The 22862-nt window shown below is 40.2% G+C and overlaps 1 protein-coding gene across 2 annotated transcripts in view; it reads right to left on the reverse strand.

Annotated features, from left to right (window-relative positions):
- The window catches only part of NR3C2 (nuclear receptor subfamily 3 group C member 2), a 359661-nt gene that overhangs the window by 69055 nt on the left and 267744 nt on the right, over positions 1 to 22862 (reverse strand). Inside the window, exons 4-5 of one of the 2 annotated variants that reach the window (XM_065878137.1) lie at positions 4771 to 5109; positions 2843 to 2987 (exon numbers count right to left, since the gene is read on the reverse strand). In XM_065878137.1, the coding sequence (XP_065734209.1) occupies positions 2843 to 2987; positions 4771 to 5109 (484 nt within the window). The remainder of the gene's footprint in view (positions 1 to 2842; positions 2988 to 4770; positions 5110 to 22862) is intronic. The other variant, XM_065878138.1, reaches the window with a different exon arrangement.

The following is a 22862-nucleotide window of genomic DNA, read 5'->3' on the forward strand; positions in this document are numbered from 1 at the left end:
TATTACATATAAATGTGTCAAATAACATGTTGTATACCTTAAATTTACACAATGTTATATGACAAATATATTTCAAGAAGAACAAACCAAAGAACCCCCCAATACTTCATACCCACTAGTATAGCTATTAAAAAAAGCAAAAAACAAAACCAAGAACCCAGAAAACGAGTGTCAGCAAGGATGTGGTGAAATTGGAACTCTTGCTGCTCTTTTTAATTTGTACACTGAGGGTGGGAATGTAAAATTGTGCAACTGCTGAGGAAAACAGTTCAGTGGTTCCTCAAAAGTTACATGTAGAGTAACCATATGCCCCAGCAATTCCACTGCCAGGTGTATACCCAAAAGCGATGAGATCAGGACTCAAACAGATACTCATATGCAAATGTCTAGAGCAGCATTAACCGTGATAGCCAAAGGCAGGAACGACCCATGTGTCCGTGAACGGATAAACAAAATGTGATCAATTCTCTTTATTTGGTAAAAATAAGTACGGTAATTATATTCTATAAAGTTGTAGTAGACACTGATCATAACATTTTCATCAGTTGATCTATACATAATCTTGTTTTATGTGTATTTCTGTAAGACACCTTATTAACGTATATTATTGATTCATTAACATTGAACTCACAGCCAACAGCACTGTCATTCATGCCTGAAAGAAGCTTATGTATAACACCTGTATTTTTTCCCTAAGGCACATCAAAGCCTTCTTGCACTTAGGAACACTAGACAGCGCTCTGGCACGCTGCTTGTGGGTCATTTTAACCAGTGAAATCACCAGCAAAAAGCACAACAATGCAAAAAACATGGCACTAAATAGACCATGGAAAAGACACTTGTTTACACTATGAGAGCTGAAACAAGAAGGCAGAGTCTCAGCTGAAATGTACATGCTGAGTACCTCAAACTTACGGCCTCTCTGTGCTGCAAATACTGACTTTGGGGTTACAAATAAATGTGCCAGAAGGTCAATGCACAACTATAGAATCTGCAAACGATGAGGTCCATTCTATACATACGTACAACGGAATATTATTCAGCCATGAAATGAAATTCTGATACATGCTACAATAAAGATGCACCTTGAAAACATTACGCTAAGTGAAATAAGTCAGACAAAAAATGGACACATATTATATGGTTCCATTTATATGAAATATCTAGAATAGGCAAATTCATAGACCAGAGGTTATCAGGGCTTTGGGGGAAAGGAGGATGTCGAGTAACTGCTTAACTAGTCCAGAGTTCCTGTTTGGGATGATGAAAAAAGTACTGGAGATGGATAGTGATGATGGTGGTGCAACAATGTCAGTGCAATTAATGCTACTGATTGTGCACTAAAAATGGTTAAAGTGGAAAATTTTATATTATACATATTTTATTACAAAGAATCAACAGATTCACTGAATAAGGTTAAATGAATCTTCTATTAAAACAAAATCTAAAGGAGACACTCTGGATGGCACCAATAGAGATTCGTATTTACCCACATGTCCTCTTAAAACAAAGAACCTCCTTAATATGCTTTCGTTTTTTTTTTTTTTTTTTTTGGCCACACTGAACAGCTTGCAGATCTGTCAGTTCCCTGACCAGGGGTCGAACCCAGGCCCCCGGCAGTGGAAGTGCAGAGTCCTAACCACTGGACCACCAGGGAATCCAAATATGTTTTCCTTTCGGTTTATAGACCATTTTAAAAAACAGTCTTACTATTTAATAATATCAGCTGATTATTCAGGAAAACAAGTAAATTAAAATGTGCCTGTCAGTTGTTTGGCCTCACTTCATGCTTCTGAAGCATGAAAATTTATGCACTAGTAGAATTATTTGTTTTGACTAATTGCCCAAAGAACGGTCACCCCAAGAACCAACAACTGATGCTCCTAATTTATCTTGGACTAAAACTGCCTCCCAGGTCCACCATATTTGGATGAAGTGATACTCTCAGGGCAACTACTACCGGTACAATTTAGGTATTTTGGCACTACATGTCCACTTTGAATCTTTCACGTTCCTTTTCTCTCTTTTATCACCAATCCATTTCTCATCTGCTTCCTTCCCTATTGAAAAACCCCTAATTTTCATATCTTGAGAGACAGCCATCTGTTAGAATATGGCTGTGGTTACTATCATCATTCAAATGTTCCTTTTTAATTTATCTGTTTCTTGACCCAACAGTTACAAAGAAGCATGGCTGGATATAAACATGCACGAAATGTGCTAATGTAGAATGCAAACAATATTAAAATGTAAACTTCACATAGGGAGGAATTCACGGCCAAAGAAAAATCTAGTACTATTCTTTCAATCTTTTTAAAATGCATCATAAACCTAAAAATGTTTCACTACAGAATAACAGTTTGGCTTCTCTTATGATCACAAAGAAGGGTAATTATGATTGTCATGAAAACATACTGAGCAGATGTATACTATTAACAAAAGAATCATTACATGACTGTGCTCAAAAACTGGCATGTTATACATTCACATTTCCTAGAAATCAGACAGTCTTCCCAACTGGAGTAGATACCAGAAGAGATTGTTTTCTATTAATTGTGGCTTGTACCAATCGAGTTTTGGGAGCCAATTGGATCATCACTCTTTGGGACAATTCCCACATACTATCATGTGAGATCTATATACACTGATCTATATATACTCAGATACGTGCATGATAATTTTGTAAAAAAGTCATTTTTAAGTTCTCAAATGATAGCTTTTAAACTCTTAAAAAACGTATCAGTGGATTCTTTCACAAAGGTACATCTGTTTAGAAATCATAAAAGAGCATAGCGAATAACTCTTCGGTTTATTTTATGAAGGCTAATTAATAGGTACTTACTCATTAAAGACTAGGTCTGGTGCAAAATAGAGAAATTGGCTGTTCGTATGTTTGTACGATCTCCAGCTCAAGGCAAATGATGACAGACACATCCAAGAATACTGGATGAGGGTAATTTGGTCCTCGAGAGGCAGGTTTTTAAATCCTGGAGAAGAGAACAATTCATCACAAAAATACACTTAGCATTTAAGAACATTCCAGGAAGAAGCTTCGTAAGTCAACCCCAAACTGCCCCCTTACTCTCTTTGACTCAAATCAATTCCACAGTTATTTACAGAGCACCTATCGTGGACCTGGTCCTGTTCAACATTTCATGTTAAATCCACCTTAAACTGTCAATGAGGGTAAACTGCCAAGGCAAAAAAAACTAAGATGTTCTGGGAGTTTCACTGTGGACAGTGGTCTACAACCCTTAGTTAGACTGAAAGAATTTGTATTCACCTGTACCACTTGCTTCATCCTACTCACAATGAATAACTTCAAAATACAAGATAAAAGATAATTTCATGACATCAACTCTCGCATATCTGCAATACTGGTGGAAGATTTTACTTTACATGAGTTTGCAGTGATTGAAAAAGTCTTATTCCTAGCTTCCCCTAGGCTGGGATAATGCCAGACTTCAACAGACTTCTGAGGCAGAATAAGCATCCTTGATGCTGTCCTGCCTTACCCACAGTCTTCCTTTCTGGGCCTCAGGCCCTTCTTTTGTTTCTTTTCTCACCCTCTGTACTCCCAGGGGCACCAGGGTATTCTTCTGTTTGTATATAGTTTCAGCTGGGCAAGCTCCCCTTCAAAGAGTCAGTCATCAGAGCTTTCCCCAGACTTTTGTCTTACGGCTGCTGGTTGACCACAGGGCATCTAAGAAACTGCTTGGGATTAATGAACTGGGACAATGTGATCACAATTCTGAGCAATGTTTCTGTAGATTAATAGGAGCCTTATTAATAAAATGCTACAGCATAAAACTGACTAAAGTAGGAATTTCAAGGACAAATTAAAGGGTTATGGAGGTAAGATATTTTCAGAAAGACTCTTTCAGAGGCCCCTACAGCCTATCTGAGAGGTCTTTTTTTTTAAATTAATTTTTATTGGAGTATCGTTGATTTATAATATTGTGTTGGTTTCTGCTGTACAGCAAAGTGAATCCGTTATACATATACATATATCCACTCTTTTTAATTTATTTTATTTTATTTGTTTTCTTCGGTACGCAGGCCTCTCACTGCTGTGGCCTCTCCCGTTGCGGAGCACAGGCTCCGGACGCGCAGGCTCAGCGGCCATGGCTCACGGGCCCAGCCGCTCCGCGGCATGTGGGATATTCCCGGACCGGGGCACAAACCCGTGTCCCCCGCATCGGCAGGCAGACTCTCAACCACTGCGCCACCAGGGAGGCCCTCCACTCTTTTTTAGATTCTTTTCCCATATAGGCCATTACAGAGTATTGAGTAGAGTTCCCTGTGCTATACAGCAGGTCCTTATTAGTTATCTATTTTATATATAGTAGTGCATATATGTCTTGATTTACCTGGTCTAGGGCTTAGAGTAGCCCTGGCTACGAGCTGCTAATAATGGGCTCAATTCTTGCTTTGGCAACTAGAATGTGTTTTGCCTTATTAATATTACTGGAATGAAACTTTCCATTTCAATCCTCAAGGTAAGAAATGGGTATGTTCTATTAACAGAACAATAGAACAATGTTCTATTGTTCTATTAACAATAGAACCCTTAACTCTAACTTCTCAAGAGAAATGAGCATATTCACCAGATTTTTCTTCTACACACTTGATTCATTTGACATCGAGTAAAAAACTGGCTGTCGGGATCGAACAGAAAGCAAACTCAATCGCACTGTTGCACACGGTACGCTCTGTTGCCCTGACGTGCCTAGTTCAGGACGCAGACCCTGAAACGCGAGGCCATCCTACCTGGAATTACCTTCGCCCACTTCACGACTTGGATCATCTGTTTGCCTGCTAAGCGGTTTAGGGTGGAGAGCAGATTTTCGGCTGTATCTGGTTTGGAGTTGTCATAGCCTGCATACACAATCTCGGGTTCGATGGTTTCAAGGACCATGGAAGGGGAAGGTGTGAGCGCTCGGGAAATTGTGGAGAGTTGAGGAACCAGCGCTGAGTTGACGGACGGCTCTTGTGCAGGTGCAATGTACGTAGTTCCTTCCTCTGGGCTCTGTGGGGGGGGAGGTGGAGGCTGCTGTGACTGTTCCTCGTGAATCCCTTTTAACTTCCCCAACTTCTTGGACTTTCGAGCTGTAAAAAAAAAAAAAAATTATAAACAGGGCAAATTAAGATTATGTTTGGCATGATAAATACCGTCTAAAGCACAACACTTTTGTATGTTATATACAAATGTTAAGAGTAAATCTTAAGAGTTTGCATCACAAGAAAAAAAATTCTATTTCTTTCATTTTGTATCCATGAGATGCCGAACGTTCACGAATCTGATTGGGATAATCATTTCATATCGTATGTAAGTCAAATCGTTATGCTGTACACTTTAATACAGTGCTGTAGGTCAATTATCATCTCAGGAAAACTGGAATTAAATAAATAAATCAGTAAGTGGCACCACACCAAAAAAAAGGAATTAAAGAAAGATTATGTTTGGCATACCTTACATGAGGTAAATTGCAAGCAAATATTGACTTTTATTGATTAAAGCGTACTTTTCCTCTAAGGATGTCTTGCTATACTAGTAGGAACAGCCCCTTTTCAATAGTTTTCTGATACCAGACACTGTCTTAAATGCTTTTTATAAATTAACCACGTTAACAATTTTATGACTAGGTAGTATTACGATTCTCATTCTATAAAGAGGAAGCAGACCAGAAGGGTCAAGAAATCTGTCCAAGACTACACAGCTAGTATATGTAAAATAGAGTTAAGAGCTCAGAGGAAGGATAAATTATTTCAGATGCTAATAAGTTACATACGCCTCAACTAAATCTTATATAAGCCAATAATTCCCACCTATTACCCACCGAAGAGTTGGCAACAAGGGCTAGACTCGCCCCATTGAGCTTATATTACCTTAGTGCTGTCTCTGCTCCCTCTAATTAGCTTTCTCCGGCCCTTTACTTATTCCTCTCTGGTGCTTCTCTACCACTTACTCTTCCTGCTGTGGTCCACGTGCAACCACTTGCTTTACTCAGAGTAGTTATTTTGTGCTGTTAGACCCACCGATGTCCCCGGCTATACTGTGAACTGCTGAGGCGCAAAGATGGGGTGTTCCTCTTCTTTTACAGCCCCCATGGCACCTTGGTAAATGCTATGCCTACACAAAGTGACTTACCGATTTCCACTGAATGAATGCGAGCTAATCAACCCCAAAGAAAGGCAACAGAAGGGAAGAAATGAAATATCTGGATGATTCCAAATTGGGGCACTAACCAGTAAACGTACAGGAATTAATGCTATTAAAAAATTCAGGTGTGAGTTATACCATTACACAATCCTTAAAAATCTCTCCTACTCTATATTTTTACTATAAATAAACATTTCACATGTCATATAGCCTATAAGTAAAAGATATCACAATACGGTACAAGAATACCACTTTAGAATTTTAGTAGAATGTATTACAAGTGACCATATTCTGATTTACCCAGAACAGTCCTGGTTTATGCTTGTTTCCCAGCATGCTTATTAGTAAGTGCCCTGTTTACTCCTAAAAGTACCACGTTTTGGACAATAAATAGTGTGTTCATCATAAAACCAAAGAATCAGTATTAACTTTAATAGCAACTGCTTTTAAACAAATTTTATTGAAGTATAGTTGATTTACAGTGTTGTATTAATTTCTGCTGTACAGCAGTGACTCAGTTATACATATATATATTTTTTTTCATATTCTTTTCCATTATGGTTTATCACAGGATATTGAATATAGTTCCCTATGCTAAACAGTAAGACCTTGTGGTTTATCCATCCTATATACAATAGTCTGCACCTGCTAACCCCAAACTCCCACTCCTTCCCTCCCCTATCCCCCCTCCCCGTCGGCAACCACAAGTCTGTTCTCTATGTCTGTGAGTCTGCTTCTGTTTCATAGACAGGTTCGTTTGTGTCGCATTTTAGATTCTACATATAAGTGATATCATATGGTATTTGTCTTTCTCTTTCTGACTTACTTTGTTTAGTATGATAACCTCTAGGTCCACCCATGTTGCTGCAAATGGAATTATTTCATTTGTTTTTATAGCTGAGTAATATTCCATTGTATATATGTACCACGTCTTTATCTATTCATCTATCGATGGACATTTAGGTTGTTTCTATGTCTTGGCTACTGTAAATAGTGTAACAGCAACTGCTTTTCATTCACATCTCTCTTGAGGGTTCTTACAATAGATACGGGGAAAGAAAGACTGGGGAGGTGGAAGGGAGAATTGGGAGGTAGATGTGAGGACTGCGGAATGGATGGCAGGTGGGTGGGGTTAATGGGGAGATGGATAGATAATGAGGAAGATGGGTGAATGAATGAATAAATGGATAAAGGATAGAGAAAGCTCAGATGTGCCAAACTGAGCTTAGAGCTATGGTAATAATTTACTTTGCAATTGTAAGGTTTTCCGTTCTATTGAGGAATTTATTTTAAAATTCTTGAAGTACCAGACACCTTCAACTTAGCTCTAACATGTGTGAGAAACTTACAGGATACGAATTTAACACAGAGTAGGGCTATGCCACACCGATTAATTTGATTTTCAAAATAACCATTCATGCTTGTAAGTATGGCCATTAATATTACATTTACCACTTGCATCACAGAAACACTGATTCAGATAAAAGACAAGCCCCTATCCAACAACAGACATACCTGCCACACATTCATAAAATACTGGAATCGGGCTTAAGAGATGAACAAGATACAATTCCTATCTTTAAGAAGTTTGAAATTAGCAAAACAATTAAAAAATTTCAATTATTTCAGATCATTTCATTTCTCATGGACTGTCTCCTTCAATGAAAGAGGCAGAAAAACCTGAGTTTTAGAACCGTCTGAATGAAAAGCGGATGTATCCTATTCATGTAGTATGCTAATGGAGAGTGGCTGACAAAGTACTGCTCAGCAGTGCTGAGCATACAGTAGGGGACCAAGATGCTTCTGATGAATGAATGAGTGAACGAACCAAAGAAAAAAATAATCACTAAATGCCTCAAAAACTAGGCAAAACAGAGAAGGAGAAGAAAAGAATCAAACATGCAGATAATCCCCAATGCTGGTCAATGGATGACTGTATCTATAAGAGTTTGAGAAGATCCTCGATAGCACAGATTAGTCATTTGGGGAATCAGATACTTGGGACTAACTGCCTCTGTGTCACATAAACTTGTCTCTAAGCCTCAACTGATTCATCCGAAAAATGAGAATGATAGTGTTTCCCTCTCCTATCTCACAGAGGACTCAACAGGTAAGAAAACTAAAAACAATGTTGAAGATTATTACTAAGATCTGAAATAGCGCTTCAATGCTACTTCCATTCTTTCACATAATTTTGCAGATATTAAAACTATTCCCGTTCATTAAAATGTCCTTATCCTTTATAAGACTACATCTGATGATAACCATCATTTGATTGATGAGAAATAGACAAGGGTGATATTCTCAAATTTTATTAAAAATGCTATTTGCTTGCAAGTTAATTATAAAATTCACACTTGTTTTAGGCCTTTGGTCTGTAATGCTGTGTCTATTCTCATGGCTGATTTAAGGCCAATGCTATGAAATGTCATGAAGAAGAATGCTTAATATTTTCTCTAGCACTGATACACAAGGCTGTGGCCTGTAGCACAACTGATTGAGCAGATTATCGATATTATGTTCAGCATTTCAGTTACATTTAATTTTATGGTGTAATTTTATGAATACATGAGGGACACTGGAATTGAGTATTTATTTATAGGTCCTTAAATAGTTCAAGAAAATAAACATTTTCGGTGTGCAGATTCTTCAGCCAAGTGTATTCATCCTGCATCTTTTTCTAAAAGAGTACAGTTACATAACAATCATATTACCCAAAGCAGCCCTTCTAAAATGCTTGAAAATTTTATATTCTTTCTAACACACGCCGCCTTCTAAAATTAAAGCCCCTGAAAGCTGCTAATGTCTGACGTGCTCCTATAACATCACTTTCCATGACCCTTATGGGTACTCAATAAATGTTTACTGACACTTCATTTTCAAACTGTAACACATTTTAACAAACTATTACATATGTAAATGTAAATTATTAATAAATTAAATTAAAAGTAAATTATTAATTTACTTCTGTGTAGGAAATGTAGGCAAGTTTGACATTTTAGGATAAAATTTCTGAATTGTTATTATTCCTTTTCAAAATTTCTACTGTGTAATGATCCACCTGCAGAGTTATTACTCTGAAAATGCCACAACTAAAATAATAATAAGCTCAATTTACGGAGCACTTATGTGCCAAGCACAGTTCAAAACAATTTCTAGTGGTCTTAAGCCTTCCGATGCTCACCATGACCCTACGATTAGGCAATGTTATTTCCATTTTACAGATGCAGAGAGACAGGAAGTACTTCTTCAAGGTTGCAGGGCTGGTAAACACCAGGGCTAGTTTTTGAACTGGGCCATGGCTCAGAGCCCACACTCTTAACCTCTGTGCTATGCAGTCTCTCTTTTAATCCTTTTCTCTTTATCTAATTTGGTTTTTAGTACTTTAAGATTAGCACCAGCTTCAAATCCAAGTGTATAATTAAGATGTGTGCTAATTACACAGGAAAATCTCTGGCCAAAGATACTTAATGAGCATGTTTCCATTACCCAAAGCATCCGTGAACATAAATTAGGGGTCTTATCACTACCTACCACCTTACTAAATTAACATGGAGTTAATGGCCTTTGGGCTTGGGAACACATGTTCCCTTGTGGCCCAGACACAATTCATTCCTCACCTGCCAGCCACAGTTGCAGGGTGTGTGTGTGGTGTGTATTAATATGACTGTGAATGTCTCCCAGTCCCACGTGAGCCTAGAAGAATTTCACTTGTTCTACCTGGATGTTATAGTAACAGTATATGCTTAGCAACTGCCCCCAGGTGCCAAGTCCTTAATTACTAGCAGCATCTTAGCAGCCACTTTCTCCTGGCACTGCCGGGGGAAAGAACGCTATAGATTCCCCATGAATTGCTCCCCCAGGAGTTGTGCAATGGGAAGGACCTGCTTCCTATCCAGAATTATAAGCTGGACAGCAAGCAGGAAGCGTCTGGTGGGACCCTATAAAAATTGTGGAAAATTCCCAGTGGGGTCTCAAGATTCAGAAAGGTCCTGAAACATGGCCCGACTTGCTTTTTGGTTTGCTCTGTCTCCTGAGGCCGACCTGGTCTGCTACATACCCTTTGGACAAACTGCCAGTGTGGTAGAATGACGGCCGGCTGGGAATGACAGACACCGCTTCTGCATCCCCCAGTAAAATGATGAGATGCACGGGATTCTCCTGGTACTTTGATCACTATCTTTCTCAACTGTGTTCAAATTATAGATTCTTTAGACTTGGAGATGGGTCATTGGGACAACGTCTTTTTTTTTTTTTTTTTTCCATCTGGAGTAGAATAAAAGACTGATGGGGGGCTTCCCTTGTGGCGCAGTGGCTGAGAGTCCGCTTGCCGATGCAGGGGACACGGGTTCGTGCCCCGGTCCGGGAAGATCCTACATGCCGCGGAGCGGCTGGCCCCGTGAGCCATGGCCGCTGAGCCTGCGCGTCCAGAGCCTGTGCTCCGCAACGGGAGAGGCCACAACGGTTAGAGGCCCGCGTACCGCAAAAAAAAAAAATAAATAAATAAACCTTTAATTTAAAAGACTGATGGGGAGCTTTTTCAACCATAACATTTCACTGGAAAGATGTAGAGTGAGAATTCTGTCATTTTAGAAATGCTCAGTGTCATGTCTTGAAATTTTAGGTCTTGGCAGTAAATATTAGAGAGGATATATTGAGGTTATATGAAAACATGTATTTTTCTGTTCCAGGCCAAATGTAATTACTGGTTTAAACCCACAGGACAGGGCTTCCCTGCTGGCGCAGTGGTTGAGATGCAGGGGACATGGGTTCGTGCCCCGGTCTGGGAGGATCCACATGCCGCGGAGCGGCTGGGCCCGTGAACCATGGCCGCTGAGCCTGCGCATCCGGAGCCTGTGCTCTGCAACGGGAGAGGCCACAGCAGTGAGAGGCCTGCGTACCGCAAAAAACAAAAAAAAAAACCAACCACAGGACAATAAGAGCATCCACCCCATTCTCTTTCTTTCATAGACCATTTCTCTTGCCACTCTCCTCCTAATCATGCTTTCCTATTTTCCTCATCCCCTTTACCTGCACGACTTCTCCCCTTCTCCTGCCAGGGGAGGAACACACCGAGAGTTAGCGGAACAACCAAGTATCTCTGTGTCATGAGATCAGAGGAAGGAATGCCACCTTCCTACAGATTTAACTGGTTTTTCAGCAAAACCTCTCTCAATTTTACTAATAGGAAAAAGAACATCTATGGTTCTCAAAGCCATACACACTAAGAGATTTGGGGTGAGGGTCAGGGGCACATTGCTTTATGAATAAATAATTAGCCTCTCAATTGATAATAAGTGGCATTCCAATTGTTTAATAAATCTCCTTGAGTGGTTATAGAACTTGAATACTGGGTGTCTTAAAAAGTATATCTAAACATTCTCACGTTAATATACATAATTTAACAAATGAACAGGCATTATTGATTTTATTAGTATAAAAACCATGCTAAGGCAAACTCAGACCCAACTTTGGACCACTTTAAGACATTCCACACGACAGACACACACACACACACATACCCACACACACGCGCGTTAACTGTATGAGGTAATGCACACGTTACTTAGCGCGATTGTGGTAATCATTACATAGGCATATCGATATCACAATACCACGTTGTTCACGTTAAATATGTATCATTTTTTGTCAATCATAACCTCAATAAATCTGGGGGGAAAAAGACATTCCAGATTAGTGGATCTCCACAGATTACATACTTTAATGTAATGTAACCATAGATACCTCTATAGCTCCACAGATTACATACTTTAATGTAATGTAACGATAGATATCTCTACAGCTATAACAAACATAATTTTGTTGCTATTGTTATAGAATACATTTATCTACTACTTAGCAAGTAACGAATATTCACCCATTGTGTAGAAAGTGCCCTGGTTTTATGGGCAGTGCAATGCTGAATAAGATGACCTGAGCCCAGACAAGAGCTTACAACCTTGCGGAAGTTGGATCAATACATAAGAAAGCAATCAGGGTTATAAAATAGGCTATGACAAGTTTGGGGTCAGTGTTCCGGACTATGTATGTGGTGAGTGAACAATGGCAGGAAGATGTTGGTTTATCTTTCTATGAGCGCCTCCGCTTTCCTGTATCCCTCTGTGTTAATTCCCACTGTGCCCTGGTTTGCTTTTGGTGTGATTCAAATGACACTGAGGGCCCACGTGGAGCGGTCACTTCCCTGTGTGGGCATCCACCCAATGTTAAGCACCACTGACCCCACCCCCACCCCCCCGCCCCGAGAGGAGAGTCCCTCAGACCAGAAGCTAAATGTGAACAGAGACTCAAGGGAATCTGAGGGAGACAGAATAGGGGTCTGCTGATTTTGCAGAGACAGTGACAAGGTTCTGGAAGACAATCCCCAGTGACATATTCTGATACCTTCCCTGCTGGAGACAGGGATTCAGAAAGGGGCAAAGCCAGCAGCTGCCTAGGAGATACTTCTTGGGCTAGATGGCTGATTAACATAAATGTTTTTATGGCATTTATATTTTTCTGTAATTAGATTCTTTTTTTCTCCTCTAATACTTAGCAACATTTTCTCCTCCCTTTTTTTCTTTTAACTGTCGGTCAGACTCAGGAACGTCTGTACATGGGAGGATGTGTCAGGGGGAGGGTTCCATCTCCAGACAGAGTTTTAAAGGTGAGGCAGTATGTCTTTGAGGTCTGGCCAGGCTGGGACTGCGTTAAACCAAGTAAGAAACTCAGAAGAAGAGGACACAATGTCTTGAGAAATGGCCTCTTGGTGATAGCCTCTGGGTAATGGAGAAAGTTTCCAGTGCTTTCTTCTGTTGAAACCTTTGCTGGTTTAAACAAGAGAGAATGCCACTGGACTGAGTGGCAGTGGGCTGAGCCACTGTAATTCCAGAACTCCCTTGGACATCACTTCTAAAGAACCGCGGGCAGTGGTGGGGCAAGGGCAGCAGCCAGCATCCCACGGCCAGGTGGGCTGGGCAGTGGGTTTACTACACGGAACACCCCCTACCTGGGCCTTGCCACTGTTGGGCTGATATACACCTCCAGGGAGTATCAGAAGGGAGCAACGAAATGACGAACGCTCCATCCCCAAAGCTTTGGACCAAAAATGTTTATGGGGGAAAAAAAAATAAGTGAAAAAAGACAGGGATTGAGTTATTCTAGAGTAGAAAGTGAGGGATATGAGAAACCAAATAGCAATTTCAAAAACTTGACAAGCCTTTTCCAAATCACAGTGAGCATCTATTTTCTATTTCTACTGAGGTCAAGATAAGATCTAAAGGGTTTAAAGGGCAGAAGCAGGGATTTAGATGAGCCATTAGGAGAAATTCTTGCAAGTTTTCTGGAATGTGTTATGGAGAGAGCCTGGAATGCATGACCGCCAAGAACATGTAATATTCTTTTCTAAAAACTCTAAAGTAATAGGTAGGCAGGTTCCCTGCTTGCCTGAGTGCAATTCTGCCGCGCAGGAGGAGGACGATGAAATGAGTTATCGAGACCCGGTAGCCCTACAAGGCAAGGAAATATGACCTCCAATGTACATTCCAGCCTTCCATGTGTCTGAGTGGAACTTCTCTGGCTCATATTTGTCTCAAAAACAGGAAATAACAAACGTAGTAAGGTAGACAGCTAGGGGGAAGCAGCCGCAAGGCACAGGGATATTAGCTCGGTGCTTTGTGACAGCCTGGAGGGGGGGGATGGGGAGAGTGGGAGGGAGGGAGACGCAAGAGGGAAGACATATGGGAACATATGTATATGTATAGCCGATTCACTTTGTTATAAAGCAGAAACTAACACACCATTGTAAAGCAATTATACCCCAATAAAGATGTTTAAAAAAAAATAATAAAAAAAAAAACAGGAAGAAATCCCTTACACTTGTACGTGTGATAAGAGATAATTTTAGAAATAGTTTTCCAAAATATACTCCAAGGGCAAATACTGTGATCACTGAACGCAGGCTTGGGAGAACATCCACTGCCATGGAAGAAACTCCTAAAGTTCTATATGTTCCCTTTTACCCTATCCCCAGAGTTCACATGCCCCCCCCCCAACTTTTTTTTTTTTTCAGTTTTACCACTTAAGGTACAGAACTCAGGTCTGTACTGAAAATGGGCTCTGTGGTTTCTCCTAATCCTGAGGTTACCTAATTTTTTTTTGAAGTGGGGAAAACAGTTCATAGTAAAGGCTATCATTAATTGAGAATCTGTATGTCCAGCATGATAGCATCTTTTAAAAATGTTATCCTATTAGGTCCTCTTAAGTGCCCTGTGGGTAGGTACTATTGTTAGCACCACTGTACACAGGGGTAAAGTGGTTTGTACGGGGTCACAAGGATGGTCTGCAGTTAGGAGAAAGTGAGTTTTTGTCAGGGCATAGAGAAAGAGAACAGAGAAACCCCATCACATGTGCAGAGTGCATCAAATCAGGAGGTCAAAGGGGTATGAAAAGGACCCAGAGCCCTAATGACTTTTCTAGATTATCAGCGAGGTTGCCATTGGATCACCTCTAGTAACAAGATCAGCAGCCTTTTTTAATGGGAGACACAGAAGAACCGGTACCAATACACAGGATGCTTTCTCTCCTAATTCCCTGGGCAGGACAGTCAACCCCTGTGTAGGACAGTCAACCCCTGTGTACTCCGGGGCTGTTGCTGTAGCAGATGAGACAGTCTCTTTGCTTTTGCTCCTTTTTTTGACACCTTAACTCTGATGGCAGGAGAAATCAAAGCAGGCAGAAATCAAACCAGTCTGTACTAAAAAACAGGACTTATTGGGGGAAGAACTTCCTCCTTCTGATTAAAAATTAAGTTCTGGGCTTCCCTGGTGGTGCAGTGGTTGAGAGTCCGCCTGCCGATGCCAGGGACATGGGTTCGTGCCCTGGTCTGGGAAGATCCCACATGCCGTGGAGCGGCTGGGCCCGTGAGCCATGGCCGCTGAGCCTGCGCGTCCGGAGCCTGTGCTCCGCAACGGGAGAGGCCACAGCAGTGAGAGGCCCGCGTACCACAAAAAAAAAAAAAAAAAAAAAAATCAAGTTCTTATGTTCAAGAATATTGAAATGGTTAGTAGAGATGGATTAATCAATGTACGAACCCAAATGTCATCTCTTATAAGTATTAGTTCAGCTAAACTTCACGTATGATCTTATTTTATTTCTGCATCACCAGTAAAGCAGAATTCTTAGGTAAAAAAAATAAGGTTCCTAAGCTCCACTGCAACTGATAGCTGAGTTCTGAGTTTGAATAAATATATTTTTTAAATCAAATGAGCATTCTTTAGAAAATACAGATAATATATTTGCTTTTGTAAATTCTTATTCTTTGGGAATAATGATGCTGTGCTCAAGATTGATATCTGTGTAAATGTAAAACAAAACACAAGCAGATAAGCAAAAAGAAGACAGAAAAGCTCCTTCTAGTTTTACAATCTACTTAAAATAAGAAAAAGAGCACTGTGATAGCTAGGGCTGTCCAGCAAAAGGTCCTTCTCTCAGTTAAAAAGTTCACTCTTTAATAGCTGCAAGAGCCGCCTTCTTGGCATATGTTTGAGCAGAGAACTTATTACATGAAGTATGATCTCACTGGATATGCAAGGTAAATAGTCTCATTAAGAATATTTTATGAAGAAACATGCCTGTTCTAACAAGGTCAAGCGGTGAATAAGGTATGATAAAGAGGCAAAAGGCAGTGACCTGGAAATAGATTATGGCACCCAGCTTAATTTACTGTGTCTTCCCCAGTCCTGGCGTGATTCTCCATAGGCTCAGGCCAAAAAGAGCTGGTCAGATGCTAGCGCACACGCTGGGCAGAACACCCAGAAGAATGGTCCCGAGCAGACCTCCTCACACTGGCAAGTCAGCTAAGCAAAATCTACCTTAAGAAATATTATGTACAGAAAAATAAGAGTTTACCCAACAGATGTATGATGAGGGTATTTACACTGGGTAATGCCATTTTCCTTTACAAAAATTTCAACCGAAGACTTCTTTCATAACCTCTCAAAGAACATACAAAATGTAACGCATTCCTGTTTGTCTGCACATTATTTTTTACATATGTTTCAATTACCCTGTTCTTTCCTCTTAGCATTTGTTGCTACTTCGCTGCAATGGTTTCCTCAGCTTGGTCCCTTTAACGGTAGCCTTACAATTGACATTACAATTTGGAAGTGTCTGAGAATTCTAAAGCAACCAAGGAATTTTCCTAAATTCAATTTCAGAAATTTTTAAATGATTAGTATTTGTGTACATAAGACATAAAAACCATGCAGTGAAATGAAAAAATATACAGATATAGAACAGTTTTATCTCCAGTACCAATTTTCTTCAAATTATTTCATCTCCCTTAGCTCATTCTTCCTATAAAATAATTACTTAGAGCCACATTATAATTATTCTTTCAAAAGCTTTTATTTAACAGCATTTTCTGTATACAATCACCTTAATTTTAATCAAATTTTAAGTAATGCTTTACTTTATTTAGCTGAAAAGTAAACCAACGAGGCTTTAGTTGAGACTACCAATGTTGAGATTATAACTGAATGATTAAAAATGATTGAAATTGCTTCGGAAGAAAATGAACTGGTGAAGCAGAAAACCAGATGTAAAATAATAATCCCATGAATTGATACAAGGACATTTTTCACAATTTTTCACAACTGGTATAACACAGAAAATATTCTGTATTTCTAAATACTATCACTCTAGTATTAAGAACATTTTACAAATGCAAGACAAAGCTGGCCAGCAGAATTTGAAAAAAATCCTCATGTTAGAAGCTAATGCTAATATAAAAAAGAATGAGTAGAATGAGGACATGTTAATGCGTTAACAGGCTCCCGCTTAAGTTGGGGGCAAAAATTAAATAGGCCTGAGGAAAAAGAAAACAAACGTCAATGTTGATAGCTTTTATGCATTTTCAATAAATATTACTCCACGTTTTATTCCACTGACATCATGAGAATGAGTTGAAATTAAGAATTAATAGTAGCCAATGGACTTGAAAAAAAAATATTTTTCTAGGCTGGGATCGCTTCAGGATTCAGGCTGAACCAAACTAAATGGCCTTTTTTGAATAAGTGATTCTCTTGCATTCGCTTCTCGTGTTTTCATTCCAGCCTTTCTCTGCACACAGGGTTCGTGCTGGAACATCCTGAGGCCCTCTGGTGATGTCTGGTGTTGGCAGGTATAGGTCACTGCTGGAGAGGAGGCCTCTCAGCTGCCTGGTGGCGAGCGGAGCCATGCCAGGGTAGGGCCGACGCCCAGGTCTGACCTCTCAGCTCTGTTGAGAAGACAAACTGCTCTTTTTTCCTTTGGTATTCTGCCACAGTGTAAATTCCAAAGCTTTTGGTGACTCTCTCAAACCTAGCTCAGCACAGCAGGCTGAACAAAAGCATCTTTAAAAGAATATGCTTTCCATTTAGGTTGCAAAGGACTCTTCAAATTTATAGCATTTAGCTGCATTAAAAAAAAAAAAAGTCCAAGGAAGAATTTAAAAAAGTTGTGAATACGATGGTAACTCGTTAAAAAGAAACTTTTAGAAGGAAATATTAAATGTCCTTTTATTTTCAGTGATTCCTTATCGTCTGTATTTTTCTTTCACATATGAGACTGAACCACAGACCTGGATGGAAACGAGTTGGCCCTTCTCCATCAAAGCTGGAAGATGAGCTGTCTTCTGGAGAGGATTTAAGTAGTTCAAGAAGGACGGATAACTGGGCCATTTCTGCAAGTTTTTCTTTGGGGTCGCAATTCACATTTAAGTCACTATTTTTAAAGTAACGTCACATTTATAATAAAGAGATTAAACAAAAACAGTTATTTATTTCTTCTCACATACGGTTCTCCATTTTCCTATTAAAATTCTGCTTCTGTTCCAAAGATAGGTTTCCCTTCATTTAAAACTAAGTCTGCTAGCATGCTATGATGTCAGCGCTCCTATACGTAGCTCTGAAGAACGGACACTGCCGTTGATGATGGATTTCACTGATGGCTTTGCTAGCGTTAGAAAAGCCTTGTCTGGGGTCACAGGGTGGCCCACGGCTGTCATCCCAGAGCAGATGCCTTGACCAGGAGTCAGTTCTTCACTGCTGACTTGGGTGAAGGCCAATCTCATGCTATGATTTTCAAATGGATGATGTGGTCCTAAGTCACATACCAGGTAAAATACAATTTTTATCCCTCATAATAATGTTTAACTTCCGTAACTGAAGGGGATGACACAAGCCTCTGAGCTTCCCTTTAGAGAATTTCTACCCTTTAATGGCATTTCCTTTGGGTCCCCAGTTAGAATTAGAAATTCTCTTTTAGATTCAAATCGTTTCCCTTTATAGATATGACCACAGAGAATAAAGATCAAGAGACCACGCCCAATATAATGAAACACCTTATATTAATTTGTTTCATTTCTGGATTCTTGTGCTTAGAACTTATTTAAGCTTTCTACTGTATGGCACACAGTAGGTGCTATGTAAGTGCTTACTGACCAAAGGGAAAGAGTACAACTAAACGAATGAATGTTTTGCTGACCTTCTATAACTGGTTCCATTTCTTGATGTGATGACTACAGCCACCATTCTCTAACAAAGCCTTTAAGGGAAACACAGAGGATGTTAAGTTTCACCTCCAACCCCAATGAGCTAAGGTAGTTTCCTAGAGGAAACAATTCCAGCCAAGGGTCAACTCAGTCTTCAGCAGATGACAGAGGCAGGTCAGGCACCTTCCAAAAAGCAGCACCCCAAGTACAGTAGTGGAGGGCAGGTAGCCTGCCACTTCTAACCTTGAGAGAGTCTAAAGAGAGATGAACAGGGAGAAGCCTTTCTTCAGCTTCGTGGAAGAAACACACTCTGGAAATAGAATCCAGAAAGGGTCACTCTGCATCCCTAATCTTAGGGCCCGATTAGTATCTCTGAATCAGGAATGTCAGCATGGGTTTCTTTCTGTGGCTGGAATTACGGGAAATGTACTTGCCCTTGACCCTGACCCATCCCTGGGGAACGGGCGGGGATGCAGAGAAAAGCTGTGATCTTCTCCTGACTCAAAAGACCATCATCAGTTCAGCATTCTGATACCCAAACTGTGAACACCCTAACCTCCTAAAACCTCCTAGAACCGGAAGGGGCATCACAAAACAGCAAGTTTGATCTCATTTTAAACAGAGGGAAATAAAGTTCCAGAGGGTGAACTGGCTTACTCGAGATTCCAGATGGTAGAGGTGGGAGACTCTCAGCTCCATCATTTCAAGTTCAGTGGCCTGTTTAGCAGTGCCAGCACCAGAGCTTTCATAGAGGAAGACTTTAAAGAAACATGTGAAAACACATGTACTCAATGCGACAGTTATTCATGTTTATTTTATAGTAGGTTGGAAGGCATTTGATGAAAATTATGAGGGAAAGGCTATGCCCCTCTCCCCAGGCCATCTGACAGCCACTTGAATATCTGTTTAGTGTGGCATGAGCACATGCTATCAACACGGAATTCCAGTTTTCTCTCAAAAATAGTTTCTTCAGGATTACATGAGAAACAACCAAAGTTGGATAACAAAGTTATCCGGGACTCGTGAAGGTAAGCTGGTTAGTACCGACAGCATACGACTGTAAGTGGTCTTATCTGTGTAGACAGACATTTACATTTCGGTAATGACATACCAGAGAATAGTCCTTGATAAATGACCCAATCATTGCTATGTATCATCCTAGTTATAAATTTCAAGAAGACATTTGAATACCTGACTGTCAAAGGCCTGATTTGAATTCAATACATTACGACACGTAGAATATCAGACATGAATTGAAGCCTCTGAAGGCAGGTACCTACAGGGGAATAAACATGCAGTTTTCCCAAGTAGCAATCAGTATTTAGAGGAATAGCTCTTACAGACCCTACAACTGCCCTCACCATTTTGATTTCATGGAGCAAGCACACAGCATAAACTGGTACCTCCTGGGAGTCAATCTTTTGTAACATTTTGTATGCATCAGTGTGATCAAGAAATCACTTACATGGATTGTTTTCAACATTTTCAGCTGTAATAGTCCATGACCTTGTTTTTTTTTTTTGACTAGTTCATATGCTTAAAAAAACAAATGTTTAATCTTTTACTTTCAGGGAACCACTATCAACCAGCGTCTTATGGGGAGGAAATATGGTATACTACAAAAAATGGGGAAGAGACTAGACATTTGGGGAAAAAACTCTAAGATATAAGATATACTACCCAGCTACTTGGATAACTCATAAGGACCACATACAATTATATATACTCTCAACTCTTTGTCCACAATACATTTAAATTTACTTATTTCCCAAAGTACAAATAATTACTAAAAGCTATGTCTATATGAAGGGATTAATAAAAGCAACAGGATATAATTGAGATGTTCAGCTAATAAAGGACTGAAAACATGAAGAAAAGCATAGGGCCAGAGATTATGAAAACGAAGATTATCTCACTACTTCTCTAACTGTGGTCCAAGAATGGTCTTCCTTAGAATCACCTGGGAGCTTTTTTAAGATGCAGAATCTTGGGCCATCCCAGATCTGCCTGTCAGCATATCTACAAGTGGGGGCTGGGACTCTTCATTTTTAAAAACTCCCATGTGACTATTTTTCTGCATTTGGAAAATGAGAACTACCAACCTAAAGGTTCTGAATAAGATTATGGAATGAGGGAAAAACAGAGAGAACCTGGAAAAAAGGTTCTTTAAAATAAAGATAGGAAGGAAGGATGGGAAGGAGGAAGGGATAGACCGGGATAAAAACATGGCCTATACCAGGGTTTCTCAACCTCATCACTATTGATACTTTAGGGCAGATAATTCTTTGTTGTTGGGTTCTGTCCTGTGAAAATGTAGAATATTTAGCAGCAGCCCAGGCCCTCTAATCCCTAGATGCCAGTAGCATCCTCCTACAAGCTGTGACAACCAAAAATATTTTCAGACTTTGCCAAATATCCCCCCCCACCCCCGGGGAGTATAATTGCCCCTGATTGAAAACCACTGGTCTACACTAAGGAAACTGATAAAAACAAGAACAGTAAGCTAGGAAGATAATTAAATCTCTAGACTACATATCAATAAAAAAGAGTCAAACGAGAGCTGAGACGAGAAGCATGCTAATCCATTATGCTCCACAAGTTAGTTTCCTTGTTAGCAGAAGTCATAAACTGGAAAGTGAGCTAAGGATAATTTCAAAACTTCATTTTCATCTTTCACAACTTGGCATATTTCACACAAAAATTTGTATTTCTGATATCATGAAAAGAAATCTTAAAATCTCGCCATAGCTGTCTGCTTTCCCTCACGGAAACAAGTGGCTGGAGCTGAGATCAGGCCATCTCCTTTGGATGGAGCACTGAAGTTTTCCCTTTATGCTTTATAGATAGGTAAATTCCACACAAAATTCCTGATATAGGTCACTGGGGTTGTAAAAGATTAGAGTGTATCCATATAGTTAAGATTTACATTTAGTTTCGTAGAAATCCGAATTTTATTATCACTGCCACACTTTTTAACTACAGATGTAATTTATGGGGGAGATTAGTTCAAGATGGCGTAGTAGAAGGATGTGTGCTCATTCCCTCTTTTCAGAGCACCAGAATCACAACTGCTTAACAGTCATTGACAGGAAGACACTGGAACTCATCAAAAAAGATACGCCACATCCAAAGACAAAGGAGAAGCTGCAATGAGACGGTAGGAGGGGTGCAATCACAAATCAAATCCCATAACCGATGGGTGGGTGACTCACAAACTGGAGAACACTTATACCACAGAAGTCCACCCACTGGAGTGAAAATTCTGAGCCCCACGTCAGGCTTCCCAATCTGGGGGTCTGGCAATGTGAGGAGGAATTCCCAGAGAATCAGACTTCTAAGGCTGGTGGGATTTGATTGCAGGACGTTGACAGGTCTGGGGGAAACACAGACTCCACTCGGAGGGCACACACAAAGCAGTGTGTGCATCAGGACCCAGGAGGAAGAAGCAGTGACCCCATAGGAGACTGAACCAGACCTACCTGCTAGTGTTGGAGGGTCCCTGCAGAGGCAGGGGATGGCCGTGTCTCACCGCGGGGACAAGGACACTGGCAGCAGAAATTCTGGAAAGTACTCTTTGGCATCAGCCCTCCCAGAGTTCACCACTAGCCCCACCAAAGAGCCTGTAGCCTCCAGTGCTGGGTCGACTCAGGCCACATAACCAACAGGGAGGGAGCCCAGCCCCACCCATCAGCAGACAAGAGGATTAAAGTTTTGCTGAGCTCTGCTCACCAGAGCAACATCCAGCTCTACCCACCACCAGGCGCCCTCATCAGGAAGCTTGCACAAGCCTCTTAGATAGCCTCATCCACCAGAAGGCAGACAGCAGAAGCAAGAACTACAATCCTGAAGCCCGTGGGAGGAAAACCACATTCATAGAAAGATGGACAAAATGAAAGGGCACATGGTTATGTACCAGATCAGGGAACAAGATAAAACCCTAGAAAAACAATTAAATGAAGTAGAGATAGGCAACCTTCCAGAAAAAGAATTCAGAATAATGATAGTGAACATGATCCAGGACCTTGGAAAAAGAATGGAGGCAAAGATCAACAAGATGCAAGAAATGTTTAACAAAGACCTAGAAGAATTAAAGAACAAACAAACAGAGATGAACAATACAATAACTGAAACGAAAACTACACTAGAAGGAATCAATAGCAGAATAACTGA

Source organism: Phocoena phocoena, chromosome 5 (genome assembly GCF_963924675.1).
Source record: "Phocoena phocoena chromosome 5, mPhoPho1.1, whole genome shotgun sequence".
NCBI classification, from domain to species: domain Eukaryota; kingdom Metazoa; phylum Chordata; class Mammalia; order Artiodactyla; family Phocoenidae; genus Phocoena; species Phocoena phocoena.